This window comes from Colias croceus, chromosome 27 (genome assembly GCF_905220415.1).
Source record: "Colias croceus chromosome 27, ilColCroc2.1".
NCBI classification, from domain to species: domain Eukaryota; kingdom Metazoa; phylum Arthropoda; class Insecta; order Lepidoptera; family Pieridae; genus Colias; species Colias croceus.
Window position 1 is genome coordinate 4,591,970 of NC_059563.1, and position 19,685 is coordinate 4,611,654.

Here is a 19,685-nt window from a genome sequence, read left to right on the forward strand (position 1 = left end):
AATATTTGCAACAAATAAGTCCTTTCAATTCATCTCTATGACATGTACAAGCAAATGAGCACTGCAGTCTGCTATTAGATTTATATATGACTTTAGAGCTATTTCAAATTAGTTCTGAAGATAATTTAAATAATCAGTTCAAGTAGTTTTCTCTTTTTGATCTAACACATTAACTACTATATTTAAATACTAGTGGTCCGCCCCGGCTTCGCCCGTGGTACTTATTTCGCAATAAAAGGTAGCCTATGTCCTTTCTCGGGTATTAAAATATCTCCATACCAAATTTCATGCAAATTGGTTCAGTAGTTTAGGCGTGATTGAGTAACAGACAGACAGACAGAGTTACTTTCGCATTTATAATCATAATATATTATATAAAAATCAATGCCACTTTTCGTTGTAATTCCATAACTCGAGAACGGCTGAACCGATTTCGATAATTCTTTTTTTATTATATTCCTTGAAGTACGAGGATGGTTCTTATGTAGAGAAAACGTTAATATGTACCACGGGCGAAGCCGGGGCGGACCGCTAGTATTAGTATGGATTTTTTTATCTTTTTTAGCAGTAGTGGTATTTTCAAGGATAATAATAAAACACATGAGTACAATTCACATTATTTATTTAAAATCACATTTGAATCGATTCAAAATGCCATGGTCCATTAAAAAAATTACAATGACTCTATAAATGAGGTTATCTTCACCAACACAAAAGCTTACACCGATAACATACAAATAAATTTATTTTTTAAATTAATTCATAAATAATTTTATTGTACATACAAATATTTACATTTATCAAAGCACATTTACTTACACATTACAATATAAACTCTAATTTTACAATACTTTCCCTGAATGGGGGCTCACCATCCACAGACTATAAAACTAGTCGATCAATGACAAATAAAACAACATTATGATCGAGTAATCATACAGTCTTGGAAAAGTAATGTTCAACATACAACAATCTTTACAATAAGGCGACTTAAAAAAATACATTTAATACGCTATCAAATAAAACTGATATGTCTACAAATGTAATAGACAATATAAAGTGACATATTTACATCTATACTACATGAATGCACAGATTACAAATTATTTTTAGTCTGTCTAAAGTACGGTTTCGTTTGTACAAGTTCGCGGGCCGTTTACGAGGGAATATCGACTTGAACCGCCATTTCTGCTCGTGACAGTTCCACGAATAAATAATTCTTTAAACGTCTCCCGAAATTGTCGCGACATGCCGCAATAAATAGCAAAATTTATCGGGTACGAAACAATTATACAGAAATTAGTGATGAGAATGAGAACGTTCGCTATATCGTAGTCGAGAATCTCGACTAGGGTGCTGGAGATTATGTGGAGTATCGTGACGACGGCGACCGGTATTTCGACTAGCAGAAATACTGTGACAACGACGATAAGCATTAGTGTTGTGCAGTTGGAATCTCTAAGTCGTTTGCATTCGGATTTACGGTTCTCCTTGAATAGCTTTTGTCTGTTTATCTGGGCGGTTCTCATGGCTCTGAAGAGGAGGACGTTTAGTACAACGAGAGAGGTACAAGGGATTAAGTGGACAAATAGTACTCGGAAAGTGAAGTAGGTAATGAAGTATGCGTCTACTGAGAGCGTCCGCACCCACGATGCTATTTGACCCTGCAAATATATTAGGTATTAGAATGTTAAAAAGCATTAGAGGAAGACAAACGATTAGTACAAAGGTTAAAAGAGTTGAGGGGACAGAAGTAAATGAAACAATATGAAAATAGTATTAAATTTTATTAAATGCTTCTAGAGAAACAGAAAAAACATAAATCTTAAATAAAAATGTGTGTGTAAGAGTTATTTATTGTCATCTCGTTTGAATCTATCGCAGTTAATTGATATTTTTATTCGTTGGAACATCATAAGTATTCACAACCAAGTTTAAAAATTGGCCTTTGAATCCAGATCATTTAAACGGCTTATGTGTGAGACAATGAGACATATTGTCGTTATTTATATTTCTAATGAATGCGAGTCTAGCTAGAAAATAATTTCTTCTTTTTTAAAATTTAACTAATTTTGTAAGTTTATTGTTCAAGTATTTATTTATTAATAAAAAATAAGGCATTGTAGATGATAAACGTTATTTTTAAGATGATATTAATTTGCATTTTATCGCATTTTGATAAAGACTGCAGCAATATTACTATTTGTAATCACTACTCGAAGTCTTCATTTGTGTTTCAGTGTTTGAAGTAAAAATTAATATTATTTGATTAGTTAAATAATTTAAAGCATTACAATTTAATCAAAAACATAGTATCAAAAGAATAGACAAGAGAAGCACTACAGAATTTTGAGCGATCAAAGTGTGAATAGTCAGCCTTTTGCGTTTTTAAGAATTATTCAGGTCAAAGTCATTGAAATATGCACCTTATTTCCCAAAATTAGAGCACAGTTTCAGTCGTACAAGTGCGGGGACCATTCACTATCGAATATCGACTAGACGCACCGTTTCTTCTCGACCCACCACTTTTCATAAACAAGTCTTTGAACGTCTCTCTGAACTGCCGCGACATACCACAATAAATAGCGAAATTGATCGGATACGAGAGAATTATACAAAAATTCGTTATCAGTATAAGCTTGTTAGCGATATCGTAGTCAAGAATCTCGACTACGGTGCTAGATATAATGTGCAGTATCGTCACTACTGCGACTGGGATTTCGACTGATAAAAATACAGTTACGACTACGATTAACATTAGTGTTGTACAGTTGGAATCGCTTAGCCTTTTGCATTCGGATTTTCTTGTTTCCTTGAACAGTTTTTGTCTGTTTATCTGCGCGGTTCTCATCGCTTTGAAGAGTAGAACGTTTAGGACTACTAGTGATGTACAAGGCAGTAAATGTACGAAAAGAACACGAAATGTGAAGTACGCTGTGTAGTACGCGTCCACTGACAGTTTTTCTATCCATTTTGCCAATTTTACCTAGAAAATAAAATCCAGATTAGGTATAATGCATAATTTAAGTAATAAGAATAACAATAGAAATAATAAGTTCACATGAAGGTTAGTGTTGTTAATAAAAACCTGGTTAGTCCATAACACAGAAAACACTACAAAAACAAAACCCGTTAAAGTAGATGACTATATACCCACATATTTATTCTCGAGTAAGAGTTCGATTCTCAGTAATAATCATTAATTCATTACATAAATAAGGGAAAATATAGATAACTAGCGGTCCGCCCCGGCTTCGCCCGTGGTACATATTAACGTTTTCTCTACATAAGAACCATCCTCGTACTTCAAGGAATATAATAAAAAAAGAATTATCGAAATCGGTTCAGCCGTTCTCGAGTTATGGAATTACAACGAAAAGTGGCATTGATTTTTATATATTAGAAGATGTAAGACAACACCTATTATTTTATTGACAAGTAAATACAATTTTTACGTATTTAAATTGAATTGAAACATTAAGATAAAAATTCTACACTTTTCATATCAAAATCACATACAATATTCGAAAATTACAATTCCATAAACAAATGTTACCAAATCAACAAAACGATTCTCCATATAAGTAACAATACGAGTTTTAAAACTTCGTATTCATCCAAGCTACCTAATAGGTAAAGAAAGTTAGCGATCTGGTCTAGAAAGAAAAACCGCGGGAAGTAATTTATCGTCTTGTTTTGTACGTATTTATGGAACAATGCTTTTGATACCTGCTTTTGTTTGTTTTTGTTTATGTGGTTACAAGGTACCTACTATATCATTCTTTCAAACGGTTCTTAATTGCCATGATTCGAAATCGTAGATCATTAAAATAAAGTTCATAGTTTTTGTAGGTTACAGTTTAAAAAATATGTTTTAGATTTTAGTTTTTTTTTTTAGGTTATCATCACTGGATAAATTATAAGATCGCAAGTGCTGTTTGATGAAATAATTTGAAGACAATATTAAGAATTTATTCCTTAACTTTCTCTCTCTAATCTATTCATAACGGTGCATTTACATCAAACAACATTGAGCTAGAGCTAGAGCAAGAGCATTATTTCCTAATCGTTTAGTGTGACCGAAAATTGTTTAAATACTGAACTATTATACTGAATACGAGCAGTATAATTGTTCAGTATTAAAACAATGCATAGAATCTTTTCGAACGCACTAAGATCAACGAAAGAATGCTCTACGCCTGTTTACACTAAAATAATTTGACATAGTGGGCTTAGAATGAGCATTCGCTCTTTTGATGTAAATGCATCGTTAGCTAATGATTTTTTTCTGTGGGATTGACATATTATGTTTATAAAGGATAAAATTTAGCGGTAAATAATTTCAAAGTGACGATTCAAAGGCGCGTTAGCATTCGCTCGTTGATGTAAATGCACCGTAACATGTCTACAAAATCTTCACTTACAATAATAATCAAAACGAATAATAACCATCTAACATTTAACCCTTAGAAAAACTAAATTACGCGTATTTTCCATACATTAGCCATTAATTCTTCTTACATAATAATATATAATTTAACCTTCTTTATATTAATCGTGGGGCATGTTAACTGTAATACGTTTCCTGGAATTCATGAGAACAATCCATCTTTCTTGGATAGAATGAAGATTGAATGAGGTTCATTATAATAATATATTAGAAAAATGTATTAAAATATACAAGAGAAATGGAAATGGAAAGAATATCGACATTATACCTACTATTTTTTGTAGTGAAACTTCTTTATACGCGCTGAGAGTTAAAATTTCAAGGACGTGTCAGGCAATACCATCACGTCATGGAGTAAGGCGACGATTTTGGTATCTTTGAATCTTGCCAGATGTGTTCGGCACACACGCTCTTTTTTATTATGTTTTTTAGCTGTGCGTTTGACATATGTTTAGGTAAAAATTTGGTGGTAAATAATTTCTAACCAATTCTAACTGACGATTCAAAGGCGCGTCTAAAATATGTCTATTTGAATAAATATTTGAGTTTGTACGTTCATATTGATCTTCTTTAAATAGGTGTAGTCAAATAAATCAATGGGAACTTTTAGAATTATTCACATAATTATCGAAGACTTAACATGTTGGGCAAGACGGTATATTATATAATGTAGTATTTGGGAATTAATCACAGTATAATCTGTGACATGTATGCGACATATAAAGCCCTTCTTGTCATACAAGAGTTAAATTGCTTGCAATTGCATTGTAATGTAATCACAGAACAGTAAGATTGTAATATACTAGCGTTCAATCATATTAATTAAAAAACATTATGATGAAACACAGTAAAAAATATTTTTTTATTAGTGCGTAATAACGAAGAACTCCGTTGAAACAACATTTTTTGATAACCACACATAAATTGTTAACATTCATACAGTTAATTCATTAAAAACCATATAATAATTTTAAATATTAATTTCATTAATAACTCAGGCCCCGGAACCACAGACACAATAGAAAATCTATTGTGACGTGGACCGATCGGGCCGCTTGGAGCTCAATGGGTTAAAATAAATCATTCAGTTTAAACTGGCTACTCACTTACCTGCAGCAGGGGCAATATTGGAATTGCACCCTTTATTTGTGATGTGTATATAGGCAAGCAGGGGCAATTTAGAGAACAGCTGAAATGCTCCGACCGCCGTAAAACCGAGTTCCAATATTGCCCCTGCGGCAGGTACGTGAGTAGCCGGCATTAATTGTTTCTGTGTATAGGAAAGCAGGGGCAATTAAGAGAACAGCGGAAATTGCTCCGATCGCCGTGCAACCGAGTTCCAATATTGCCCCTGCGGCAAGTACGTGAGTAGCCGGCTTTACTAATGTCTCCACAAACCATATATTACGTTAAATATTAATATTATTAAAACCAATTAATTGCATTCAATAAATTCGACAATAGTTAATTCTTTAGTCAAATAAAATAGAATTTACTTACTCTACAAACTTCTTCCAAATGTCCTCTCCACACTGTAATATGAGGTACGTATTCCTTCTCGAAAAATCTGGGAAACTGATGCAGGAAGGCTGCCATACCTATGTAGATAAGACACTTTTTCACACGCGGCATGGTACACCTGTGGAAGACAAAATATACCAACATTAGGTAAAATTAGGAAGCATCAATTAAAAAAAAATATGGGACCAATTCGACACCATCCCGCATGGAAAAAAAAATAATCACGTAAATCGGTTCAGAAACCTCGGAGTAATCGGTGTACCTACATACATAAAAAAATATACCGGCCGAATTGATGACCTCCTCCTTTTTTTGAAGTCGGTTAAAAAGGGGAAATACAACTAAAGAGGCAAAATTTTGCATGTAGAGGTGATTTTTAATTTACCAGGTTTATACTTAAATTTTAAATGTCATTTACTCCGGATCAAGGGATGCCGAGGCAATTAGCTTAGTGAAATATATCTTTTATTCCGTCTACAGTAGACAAATGCTGAATATGAAGTATAACAGAGTATCAATAGACAAACTAGGCCATCTGAACAATACATACAATCTACATACATAAGTTGATTTCTTGCTAGTATGGGAAAAATTATAATAAATGTTAACAATATTGATCTAAAATACAAGCTAGTGACCGGAAAAACATACTGAGAATTCCACTTGATATATGTATCTAATTTCTCTTTATAATAAACTAGCGGTCCGCCCCGGCTTCGCCCGTGGTACATATTTCGCAATAAAAGGTAGCCTATGTTCTTTCTAAGGGTCTAAAGATTGTTTGTGCCAAATTTCATCAAAATCGGTTGACAGGTTAAAGCTTTCCCGCTTAAAGACCGATTCTCCGATTTTAACAGACAGACAGACAGAGTTACTTTCGCATTTATAATAATATTATATAGTAGGAATAGTAGGAATGTAATATTTCCAATTATTTATGTCTTTTCCTTTTTAATGAGCCAGATTCGGATTTTAGTGCCTATAGCCGTAAAAAATTGCGTTTTCCTTTGCGATGGTTTGATTTTTTTGGCGTCTAATTTCAAAGGTTTAATCTTGTTCCGTTGTGTAACAATTCTAAATCTTATTACATTTTTTATGATGTGATTAAGGAAAACTTCTCTTAATTTTGCTGCTCTCTCTGAAAATTTACCACCCTGCGCTTTGTAAAGACAAGAAGATTTTTATCTTTCTAATAATATTTACAATATAATTTAATTAACTTTCTTAGTGCAGTGGTTAACGTGTAAGCGTAAAACCGTGGAAACCTGAGTTCGATTCCCGGTGGTGAAAAAGAAAAAATAATGTTTCGGTCTGGTAGAACATAATTAATTAATATTTGTTATTTAGTATCATATGCTTTATAAATGAGATTTTTTTAAGAAAATAATAAAAATCAATCACGAGGTGGGGTACAAACCCGCTTCTTTCGCCTTGCCTGGGCGACGCCTGACGTGAATTCGTGATCCCGCTAGCAATCAAATTTATTATATTCTTTAAACTATTCTCAAACGTTTTCATATCAATGAGAATAGTCGCTCAAAATGCAAACGTTTCACTATTATAGTCGTATAATGAAGTCAGAAAATGGCATAATTATAGTTCCAATGTTCCCGACGTGCTCAGGTGAAAGATTTGTCTCTAAACGAGGCAGTAATTGCCTACAGCCTTTACAAATGGGCTCTAGAAATGTTCTAGTTTCTTAGAACACATTGTGCCTTTCACGCTTCAGTGAACGGTAAAATTGAAGTTATAATTCGATAAGAGATGGAATTTTGTTATATCTATACTAATATTATAAGGCTGAAGAGTTTGTTTGTTAGATAGTCCATTTATCGGGAAGGTTAAAATATTATATCATCACGCTATGATCAAACGTAGCGGAGGAATACAATGCAGACAAAACCGCGGGGCTCAACATGTTATTTTATATATTTAAAAATGCAAAACCAGAAATCCTAGCTAATATTTTAATGCGAAATCGGTTATTTTTGTATTTCTATAAAGTCGTAACAGGGAGATTTTAAAATATGATTTTTGTATCTGGCGATAGCAACGAGCCAAGAGAAAGATGGCTTCGATATAGATTTTTTATGGGAATTTCTTTCTTTATTTCACAGATGAAGCTTAAGGCTTCAGCTAGCTTTATATAAGGCACATAGATATTCAAGTTAAATTATTTCTGTCGATCAATTGTCACCTTTTATTTGATGAGTTACCAAGGTAAATATTTCGAAGTATTCTCACATTTTTCCTTAGTTTTTTAACCTTTAATCGTTTTAGTATAGTAGATAGAGCCTCGATGATAGAGCAATGAACGTCTCATTTTAATTATTGAAGTGAAACTTCTGTATCGGGGTTGAAAAAAAAATTAGTGTAACATTTTTTCGTTACGCGTGACATTTTTCCGTTACCTACGCGCCATCTTTTGCTTATCCCTGCCACGCGCGATTCGATGTATTTCTGTAAGTTGCATATAGTTATATTAGTCAATTATATATTAATCATATAGTCAATTATTTTTTGAAAAACAAGGTCATAAAGAAGTTTCACTTCTTACGTGTGTACACTTAGAAGTGAAACTTCTCCTTCTTTTTAGTCTATGGCACTTTCCGATCTAAACGCAGACAAACATTTGCTTAACCTGATCAACTTTCTGTACACTAGGTCATGTTTTCATAGCCTTAAATAAAACTTTTGATGACGTTGACAGGGGATCCTATATCCTATCCTACTTAATAGGTATTAATCACATTTTAAATTTTTAATCACATATTTGGGTTTGGTATCGATCCAGTAACACCCCCTGCTATTTATTTTTTCAATATTTTCAATGTACAGAATTGACCCTTCTACAGATTTATTATATGTATAGATAATATATAATATGTTTGTTACTCTTTCACGTAAATACTACTGAACCAATTACAATAAATTAAGCATAGGTACATAGAGGGTAACTTGGATTAACACATAGGTTTTATCCCGGAAATCCCACGGGAACGGAAACTATGCGGGTTTTTTGAAAACACGGTCGAAGCCGCAGGCGGAAAGATCCTATTTAACTGAGAAACAAAAATCTTCTTACGTATTTCTTTTAATTTAACAAAATACGATACAATGCTTTTATAAATCCTCGAACCTGCAATGAATGTCTAGCATTTTGGCAACGGGAAGTTTTGACGTACTTTTAATAAGTTTAGTTAAGTGTTTTCGTCGATGGATCTTTAATGGCCGACTGGTTTGGTGCAGGAAGCACGTGTTGTGAATTACAAATTGTATTTTTTTGGGTCAAGCTATTTTGGGAGGTATTTTTTGTTATTTTTATTTTTATCAAATCGAAAACTTTAAGTGGGTGGTCTATGAGGACTACATTCATTCATTTGAAGTACATAACATAATGAATATTCTTATCTGATAATAAATTGGCTACCAACGTTAATTGAGCAGTATCTTTATCAAACATTATCTCTACATTGTAATATATGTTGTTTTTATAGCAAATTTTCTTTAAAAAAACTAAATTTAACGCTTCTGTAATAGCACAGATAATATAACACTATTCTACAATGGTGTAGGTGTATAAAATCACCCAGAAATCAGGTGAGGCGTGCAAACAGCTAATCGTAAAGTATCGTTGTAAACAGAACGTAAAAGCTTGGTTCGTTTTATTGTAGTCATAAATGGCGAGTCTATCCGCCATCGAATCTTTTTGGCCGGTTTATTTCGTATATAAATTACGTGTTCCCGCTTTGATGGTCCGGTGCACACTAGTCACTAGTTCTGTGAAATTCGAATTTAGCTCTTTGAATTCGTATCTGGCAACATTTTTGGTGTAAGTTGTAATCACTACATAGTATAAAGCAGTCGCCTTTTCTGTCCCTATGTCACCATGTATACTTAAATCTTTAAAACTACGCAACGGATTTTGATACGGTTTTTTTTAAAGAGTGATTCATGAGGAAGGTTTTAGTATATTACTAGCTTACCGCCCGCGACTTCGCCCGCTTTCTCTAAAACTATTTGAGATTTAAACTATCCTATCTCTCAAGTTGGATCGAACTGCACATAGTGTGCGAATATTATTATAATCGGTTAAGTGGTTTAGGAGTCCATTGAGGACAAACATTGTGACTCGAGATTTATATATTTAAGATTTATAAGGTTTTAAAGATTTAAGCATACATATTAACATGGAGGGCATGGAGACAAAAAATCGACTTTGTTTTATAATATTATGTAGTGAATACGAAGTAGATTGTACGTATGGTATCAAAATATTAATTTAATTTGCATACAGTTCTACATCTGACTATTATTTTATCACCCTACTTTGACAATTTGGAAGTTATCCAGGGCACTGAAGTGCTTGGACCCAGATTTTACGAAAGTATGACGTCACAAGTCAATTAGGGTCACATGAAAACTTTCAGTTTATATGTAGGTACTAAGGTCAAAAGACTAAGGTAATCTTAAGTTTCGAACAAACTATGTGACACTACTTCCAAGAACACGATTTTTACTAATTAAATTATCAGGTCTAGACAATTTTTTTGAAGCTTCCATTAATTATTATCAATCATTTTATCTTTATACTAGCTGCTCCGCGCGGTTTCACCCCCGTGGTTCCACTTCTGTTGGTCGTCGCTTGATGATATATTAGCCTATAGCCTTCTTCGATAAATGAGCTATCTAACACAGAAATAATTTTTTCAAATGGGACCAGTACCTCCCGAGATTAGCGCGTTCAAACAAACAAACTCTTCAGCTTTTTAATATTAAGTATAGATAAGATATATGAGCTTTTTATAAGATATTATTTAGTGAACCTGACTCTAACGGTATTTTGACGAACTGAACGATGAAAAAAAAACTAATACTACGAATTGGGAAACTCCATTGTTTTTTGGAAACGTCGGTTAACAAGAATTATTATAATGTTCACTACCACTATTCTGAGGATTACAACGACACCTCATACGTCAAAATCCGTTCACCGGTTTGGGCTGTAGAGCGTGCCAAATATACATACTTACAGTACATACATTCGAAAAACATTACCCTCTTTCTTACACAGTCGGTTAAAAATCGAGGTCGCATAAAAAGGGACTTCAAGATTAAATAAGATTGACAGGACAAGATTAAATTCATGTCATCCCTCAATACAAATTTAAATAATGAGGTTTTCGATAAAAACCAATAATGTATTAATACAATGTTATAATGGCCCTTTTAAACCGATTTCAGAACAGGAATTCGATTCTATGTTCAAATTTTTGAACGGAATCACCCGAAATGGCTCGACCGATCCTCATGAAAATTTGTGCAAAACATCTATTTTCGGATTTTTCGGCAGAATAACGTTTGCCGGGAGAGCTAGGTATAATTAAATTATTAGTTATTACATGTGCTAAGAAAAGCAATTTAGAATTTCTCTATAAAATTGAAGTATTGTAGAGTTTATAAGCGTTCAAAATAGAAAACGAATACAAAAAATAGTCTCAATATTATACCAAATACATAACTATACCTACTAATATTGTAAAGCTGAAGAGTTTGTTTGCTTGAACGCGCTAATCTCAGGGACTGGTCCGATTTGAAATATTATTTCGGTGTTAGATAGCCCATGTATCGAGGAAGGCTATAGGCTACATATCATCACGCTAAGACCAACAGGATCTGAGCAATGCGAGTGAAACCGCGGGGCACAGCTAGTAACTATTATACACCTAGCATTCAATCAGACAGAGTCACAGGCAACAGCTAGTATATTAATATTTCACACATTTGACGTGGCATTCAGAGAATGTAACTAAAACCGATCCATCATTATAATTACGCCTACTGACAAATCTCGCGAATTCTCTGCGTAACTAAGCGTAATATTATCACTAGCTCTGCCCCGCGGTTTTACTCGCAACAAAATACTTGAAAAACACCTAACGCGAGGATTATTAAAAAAAGTGGAAGGATAGGATTTGGTTAAAACGTAGCCTATGCTAATCATGTCCTGCGCTGTAGTGGCAAACAAAACAACGGGAAAATATTTTGACGTTTTTATAGGAATGGTTAAAAAAGTCCATGTTGTAAATATCCTTTACCCCATTAGTATTAATTGTATTGACTAATATTATTTTAAAGAGTTTGCTTGATGGCTTAAAGTTTAAAAGATCTTTCTTAATCGATTCGTGTTAAAAGTTAATTTTTAGTCGGATCATTTGGGTAATTTTGTTTTCATATATACGTTTTTGACAATAAATACCTTTTCTCTATTTATTTCTTCTCTAAATTTAACATTTACCACAAATTATGGCAACATAGCATTAATGAAAAATGTTGCACAAATTATTGAGGTCAGCTGAAGATGCCGTGTGGGCCAGTTTCGTCATTTATATGATTAAATATGTAAATTATACTATAAATAAATAACACATACCAAGTCCTCGCAACAGGCGCGTGACAAACATATATGTATCTTTGGACTGCTAGCGCTAGTGTCAACCAAATACTGGCCGTGTGAAACATGGCTGGTATCACCTGAAAATAAATGTTTAAATGTAAGTATAAAAATAAACAAATATCAAAGTCTAAAGTAATGCATACAATAAGAAAAAAAAAAATCATTACTATTATTATGAGTATTTTAAAATCCCAGTCTCAAAATAATAAAAATCCATACTAATATTATAAATGCGAAAGTAACTCTGTCTGTCTGTCTGTTACTCAATCACGCCTAAACTACTGAACCAATTTTTCTTGAAATTTGGTATGGAGATATTTTGATACCCGAGAAAGGACATAAGTAGGCTACTTTTTATCCCGGGAAAATGACCCAATCCCGGAAATCCCTCGGGAACGGGAACTATGCGGGTTTTTCTTTAACTGCGCGGACGAAGCCGCGGGCGGAAACCTAGTAATCCATAAACGGAATTGTTAAAACATATACGAAAAAGCTTATTAAAAACGTCACAGATCAAATCAAGGAATTACTGCCATTACCCTTGAAAAGAAATAAGAAAATTACATCACAGAAAGGAGACAAATGATTGTTAAAACATTTCTAGTCAACTACGACTCGACGATATTTGATTATGATAATTTCTGGAATGTTCTTGTCACGTTTTTTATTTTAAGTTTTTCAATGGACAATTAAATTTGTAGTAAAGTTTCGTTATTGGTTAACGTAGAGACATTAACATATAATTTATTGAATGTTTACTCATAATATATAATAGTTTGTTTGAAGCGCTAATCTCAGGAAATGCTAAGCCGATTTCAAAAATTATTGAATATGTACATAATCCCTGAATGCTATATATACTCATTGAGATATATATATGGAGACGACACCGCCTACATCACTTATATTCCGCTCAACATACGCCATATGGCGTAACTGCACGCTCATTTTTTGTTTTAAAGTGAAACGCATCAAATATGCCTTCGTTTGTGTTACGATATTGCACAAATAATACGGAAAAGTGCAAAGGAATAACTTTCATCGGTAAGTACCTAACTAGATAATAATTTTTAAAACTTAGTTAGAGCAAAAAAATGGCGCACAGATTTTGTACGTGGTGTCTCCTCCATACGTAGTAATATTATCTCTATGTATATGTTACAGTCAAAACCCTGAACCAGTCAATAACGTTATTGACCGGTAAAATCAGTTAATAAGGATATTGACTAAGGGCGTCGGTTAATATCGTTATTAACTGATTTTATATGATTAAACCAGTTAATAACGTTATTGACTAAGGGCATCGGTCAATATCCTTATTAACTGATTTTAAGTCGAGACATCTAGTCAATATAGGTTTTAACCGACGTGCCCAGTCAAAACTCATAAAAAGTTAAGGACGTTAGTGAAATTATACTAGAAAATCATTTAAAAAGGTTCATAAAACTTTTTAAAGTGCAATATTTAAGAGTTTTATGTTTTATTAATTAATTAGGAGTATTGTTTGTAAACTGCAACCGCGCGAGAATAAGGGCCCGAAAATATTTTTGAAGATGGCAATTGTGTTTTAATAACAACTAGGTTTCCGCCCGCAGTTTCGCCCGCGCACTCAAAGAAAAACCGCATAGTTCCCGTTCCCGTGGGATTTCCGGGATTGCGTTAGTTTCTGATTTGATGGAGTGACCTGCAGGTGTACTTCGAAGACTGCTACTGGATCTAATAGACGAGTAGAGCTAGGAATGCCGAGTTTGGGCTCGTTTTGTTAGTTATGTCGAGACCTTACCTCCGGAATTGATGGAGTGACCTGCAGGTGTACTTCGAAGACTGCTACTGGAACTATTATACGAGTAAAGCTAGGTGTGCCGAGTTTGGGCTCGTTTTGTTAGTTATGTTGAGACCTTACCTCCGGACTTGATGGAGTGACCTGCAGGTGTACTTCGAAGACTGCTACTGGAACTAATAGACGAGTAGAGCTAGGTGTGCCGAGTTTGGGCATGTTTTGTTAGTTATGTTGAGACCTTACCTCCGGACTTGATGGAGTGACCTGCAGGTGTACTTCGAAGACTGCTACTGGAACTAATAGACGAGTAGAGCTAGGTGTGCCGAGATTGGGCTCGTTTTGTTAGTAATGTTGAGACCTTACCTCCGGACTTGATGGAGTGACCAGCAAGTACTAACAAAACGAGCCCAAACTCGGCACACCTAGCTCTACTCGTATAATAGTTCCAGTAGCAGTCTTCGAAGTACACCTGCAGGTCACTCCATCAAGTCCGGAGGTAAGGTCTCAACGTTACTAACAAAACGAGCCCAAACTCGGCACACCTAGCTCTACTCGTATAATAGTTCAAGTAGCAGTCTTCGAAGTACACCTGCAGGTCATTCCATCAAGTCCGGAGGTAAGGTCTCGACATAACTAACAAAACGAGCCCAAACACGGCACACCTAGCTCTACTCGTCTATTAGTTCCAGTAGCAGTCTTCGAAGTACACCTGCAGGTCACTCCATCAAGTCCGGAGGTAAGGTCTCGACATAATTAACAAAACGAGCCCAAACTCGGCACACCTAGCTCTACTCGTCTATTAGTTCCAGTAGCAGTCTTCGAAGTACACCTGCAGGTCACTCCATCAAGTCCGGAGGTAAGGTCTCGACATAATTAACAAAACGAGCCCAAACTCGGCATTCCTAGCTCTACTCGTCTATTAGATCCAGTAGCAGTCTTCGAAGTACACCTGCAGGTCACTCCATCAAATCAGAAACTAACGCAATCCCGGAAATCCCACGGGAACGGGAACTATGCGGTTTTTCTTTGAGTGCGCGGGCGAAACTGCGGGCGGAAACCTAGTTGTTATTAAAACACAATTGCCATCTTCAAAAATATTTTCGGGCCCTTATTCTCGCGCGGTTGCAGTTTACAAACAATACTCCTAATTAATTAATAAAACATAAAACTCTTAAATATTGCACTTTAAAAAGTTTTATGAACCTTTTTAAATGATTTTCTAGTATAATTTCACTAACGTCCTTAACTTTTTATGAGTTTTGACTGGGCACGTCGGTTAAAACCTATATTGACTAGATGTCTCGACATAAAATCAGTTAATAAGGATATTGACCGATGCCCTTAGTCAATAACGTTATAAACTGGTTTAATCAGATAAAATCAGTTAATAAGGATATTAACCGACGCCCTTAGTCAATATCCTTATTAACTGATTTTACCGGTCAATAACGTTATTGACTGGTTCAGGGTTTTGACTGTAACATATATACTACGTGGTAGAGCTTACAGACAAAGTATTGACTCGTAAAAATGATTACTGAAAACTTAAGTGCATGAAATAAATAGTTAAATGGAGGACCAAAATTAATAAATTAATATCTACCATTATGCATATAATATATTTTTATTCAAATAGCGAGTATAATTAAAACAAAACATTGTTTCATTTAGTATAGTCTCCAAAATTAAAATAGGTACCTACATATTTAAAGGTTGCACTTTGTTATTTTATCACTATAACAACACACTATGTTATTTAATTTATGTCGTTACTTATAGAAAATGTTCATTTAATTTTATTATTGTAACACAATGATTTAAGTAATGTACTAAACACGTTTTCCGATAAATTGGATAAAATTACAAAGTTCGAAAATAAAAGATGTTAAAAAAATTATCGGAAAATTTCATTTAAAATTTGTCTCTTCACAAAATAATGTAACATCAAAAAACTTAAGTCATCCGTGATATTTAAATTAAACTTTGCACATACAAAATTGGATTTCCCGCGAAATTATTAATTACCAATCGCAAAAGAAAAGGTCATGACAGTGGTAAAAATGGACATTCACGATTTTCGTGTTCGCGTCTCTTTGAACAAATTTGCACAGGATTTTAATTAAAATTGTTTTAATTAAAAATGTTCCCGATTGACGGCTCTGTACCATATATATGCAGACGATTTACAGATTTATACCCAGTCTACTATCGCTGACTTACCTAAAGCAATAGATTTTTGTAATAATGAATTAGCTTCTATACTTAGTTGGTGCGATGATTTTGGTCTAAAACTAAATCCTTCTAAAAGCAATGTCATCATAATCGGTAGTCCTTATCTTATTTCTGAAATCGACTGGGGTATTTTGCCTAGCGTCAAAATCGGTGGCGTAGTCTTGCCTTACCAAAAGGTAGTCAAAAACTTAGGTGTTCTGTTTGATCAAACGTTATCCTGGTCTAATCATATCCAGGAATTGAGCCGTAGGATTTATGCCGCTTCCGCTACGCTCCGAAGGCTTCGTAACTTTTTGCCCATTCCCACTAAAATTATGCTAGCACAATCCCTTCTACTTCCTATTCTTGATTACGCTGATGCATGTTTTCCTGATTTATCAGTAGAGCTAACTGATAAACTTGAGCGACTCCAAAATTTTTGTATTAGGTTTATTTTCGGCCTTCGGAAATACGATCACGTTTCTATCTACAGAAAACAACTCAAGTGGCTCCCCATCCGTTTTCGCCGGAATCTTCATTTGTTGCAATTACTGTTCCGTATCCTTTTTGATCCTTCTGCTCCTATTTATCTCAAAAACAATTTTTCCTTCCTGCACAATGAAAACTATTCTCTTCGCTCGGCTGATAGACTCACCTTGAGTGTTCCTGTTCGACGTACTCACTTCCTCGCTAAATCGTTTGTTGCCACTGCTGTCAATCTTTGGAATTCTTTGCCACTACCTATTAGACAAGCTAAAAATATATCTTCATTTAAAAACCTCTTGCGACGACACTTTCTCACTACTGCTTTCAACTCGGCACATTAACTATGTATTTATATATTATTAACTATACACAGCATGTATTTGTAGTATTTTATATTTGTTTTATGTAGTATGTATGTATTTAATAATATGTATCATGTATTTAATTTATAGTCATATAAGTATATGTATAAATTGTATATATTATTATTGATTTAATTGTATATATTTGAGTGTAGTATATTTATCTATATTATGTAGGTATTTTTATTATATATCTATCTATATGTATATCTATTTTAATTATTATTATTTATTTATTTATCTTGTTTTGTTTTTTGTTACTTGCCTTTTTTTCTACCTACCACCGTAATTTCAGTAAGCTTGTTACCTTTTGCCCAGGTTGCCTGGAAGAGATCACTTCTAAGTGATAAGGCCGCCTAATAAACTATACTTTTCTTGTTTTATTTTGTATAAGTTAGCAATAAGTTTCCCATGTATAGTTTTGTTAAAGGGTAATAAATAAATAAATAAAATAAAAATAAATAAAATGCGTAGATATAATGAGTACACAAGATAAATGGAATTTTTTGTTGTTTGTTACAGATTTGTATGTACAATGAACGAATTTCGTAACGTAAACCCAAAATGTTAGATGTTATTATTTACTAGCTGCGCCCCGCGGTTTCTCCGCGTGGCTCCGCTCCTGTTGGTCTGAACGTAATGATATTATATAGCCTATTAGTCTAAGATCCGGCTGCAGGATTAGTGCGTTCATCGGTTTTTTGCTGAAAACCGAATTTTTATGTATATTTATAATTAGGAGAATATATATCGACTAGGTTGCCAGTCAAAATTTGGCCGCAAGCATGTTTAATTAAAATTTTTCTAATCGATTTTTGGGAAAAAAATTCGTTCACATTTTTTTTTTGAATAAAATGTAGTCTACATCACGGCAAATGATATAAAGATTCAAAAAAATCACGGTTGCCGCTTTTCACCTGGCCGCAACATCTTGGCAGCCTGGTGCAAACAGGTATGATTTCGATTCATTTTTACGTTCATAACGTACATTTATGAATCATATATCAAATTAAAGCTAATTTTTTTCTATTTATTATCATATATGGTTGCCTAATTAAATCCGGCCGCAAATAAGGGTTGCCGGCTGTTAAAAATTATAAATATTTACGCCTATTAGTACACCGACGCATTCTTTTTATGTATATTTATAATTAGGAGAATTCAGAATATATATCGACTAGGTTGCCAGTCAAAATTTGGCCGCAAGCATGTTTAATTAAAATTTTTCTAATCGATTTTTGGGAAAAAAATTCGTTCACTGGTTTTTTGAATAAAATGTAGTCTACATCACGGCAAATGATATAAAGATTCTAAAAAATCACGGTTGCCGCTTTTCACCTGGCCGCAACATCTTGGCAGCCTGGTGCAAACAGGTATGATTTCGATTCATTTTTACGTTCATAACGTACATTTATGAATCATATATCAAATTAAAGCTAATTTTTTTCTATTTATTATCATATTATATGGTTGCCTAATTAAATCCGGCCACAAATAAGGGTTGCCGGCTGTTAAAGATGTTGAATATTTAAGGTTGAGTGAAAGAAAATATGTCGTCCTTTTCAAAATGATAAATTTAAAAAGTAATATTGATTTAATATAATTAACAGCCGATCATCTCTTTTTCTCGTTGTTTCGCTGCCGCACGCGAATGCGTCGGTGTACTAATAGGCGTAAATATTTATAATTTTTAACAGCCGGCAACCCTTATTTGCGGCCGGATTTAATAAGGCAACCATATATGATAATAAATGGAAAAAAATTAGCTTTAATTTGATATATGATTCATAAATGTACGTTATGAACGTAAAAATGAATCGAAATCATACCTGTTTGCACCAGGCTGCCAAGATGTTGCGGCCAGGTGAAAAGCGGCAACCGTGATTTTTTAGAATCTTTATATCATTTGCCGTGATGTAGACTACATTTTATTCAAAAAACAAGTGAACGAATTTTTTTCCCAAAAATCGATTAGAAAAATTTTAATTAAACATGCTTGCGGCCAAATTTTGACTGGCAACCTAGTCGATATATATTCTCCTAATTATAAATATACATAAAAATTCGGTTTTCAGCAAAAAACCGATGAACGCACTAATCCTGCAGCCGGATCTCGTACTATATAGCCTGCCTCGATAAATGGGCTATCTAACATCGAAATAATTTTTCAAATCGGACCAGTAGTTCTTGAGATTAGCGCGTTAAAACAAACAAACTCTTCAGCTTTATAATATACCTAAGTATATCTGTGAAAGGTTTATAAAAAACTAATAACCCGATTTCACACAGAATAGCATTTTTCTCTTATATACTTTTTATGTACAACAGCAAAAGCGTTTATTGAAGTTATAAAATCTCAAAGAGCATAAAACGTATCATACAACTGAAGTATTAATCAAAAGAATGGCGGCAAACGCC

The 19,685-nt window shown here is 33.9% G+C and overlaps 1 protein-coding gene across 2 annotated transcripts in view; it reads right to left on the bottom strand.

The window, feature by feature from the left end:
• Nucleotides 1-605: 605 nt before the first annotated feature.
• Nucleotides 606-19,685, bottom strand: part of LOC123703807 (sex peptide receptor) — a 29,553-nt gene continuing 10,473 nt past the window's right edge. The window contains exons 3-5 of one of the 2 annotated variants that reach the window (XM_045651967.1): nucleotides 12,405-12,505; nucleotides 5,951-6,089; nucleotides 606-1,664 (exon numbers count right to left, since the gene is read on the bottom strand). In XM_045651967.1, coding sequence (XP_045507923.1) covers nucleotides 1,119-1,664; nucleotides 5,951-6,089; nucleotides 12,405-12,505 — 786 coding nt within the window. In that variant the 3' untranslated portion in view covers nucleotides 606-1,118. Of the gene's footprint in view, nucleotides 1,665-2,083; nucleotides 2,987-5,950; nucleotides 6,090-12,404; nucleotides 12,506-19,685 lie in introns of those variants that run through there. The other variant, XM_045651966.1, reaches the window with a different exon arrangement.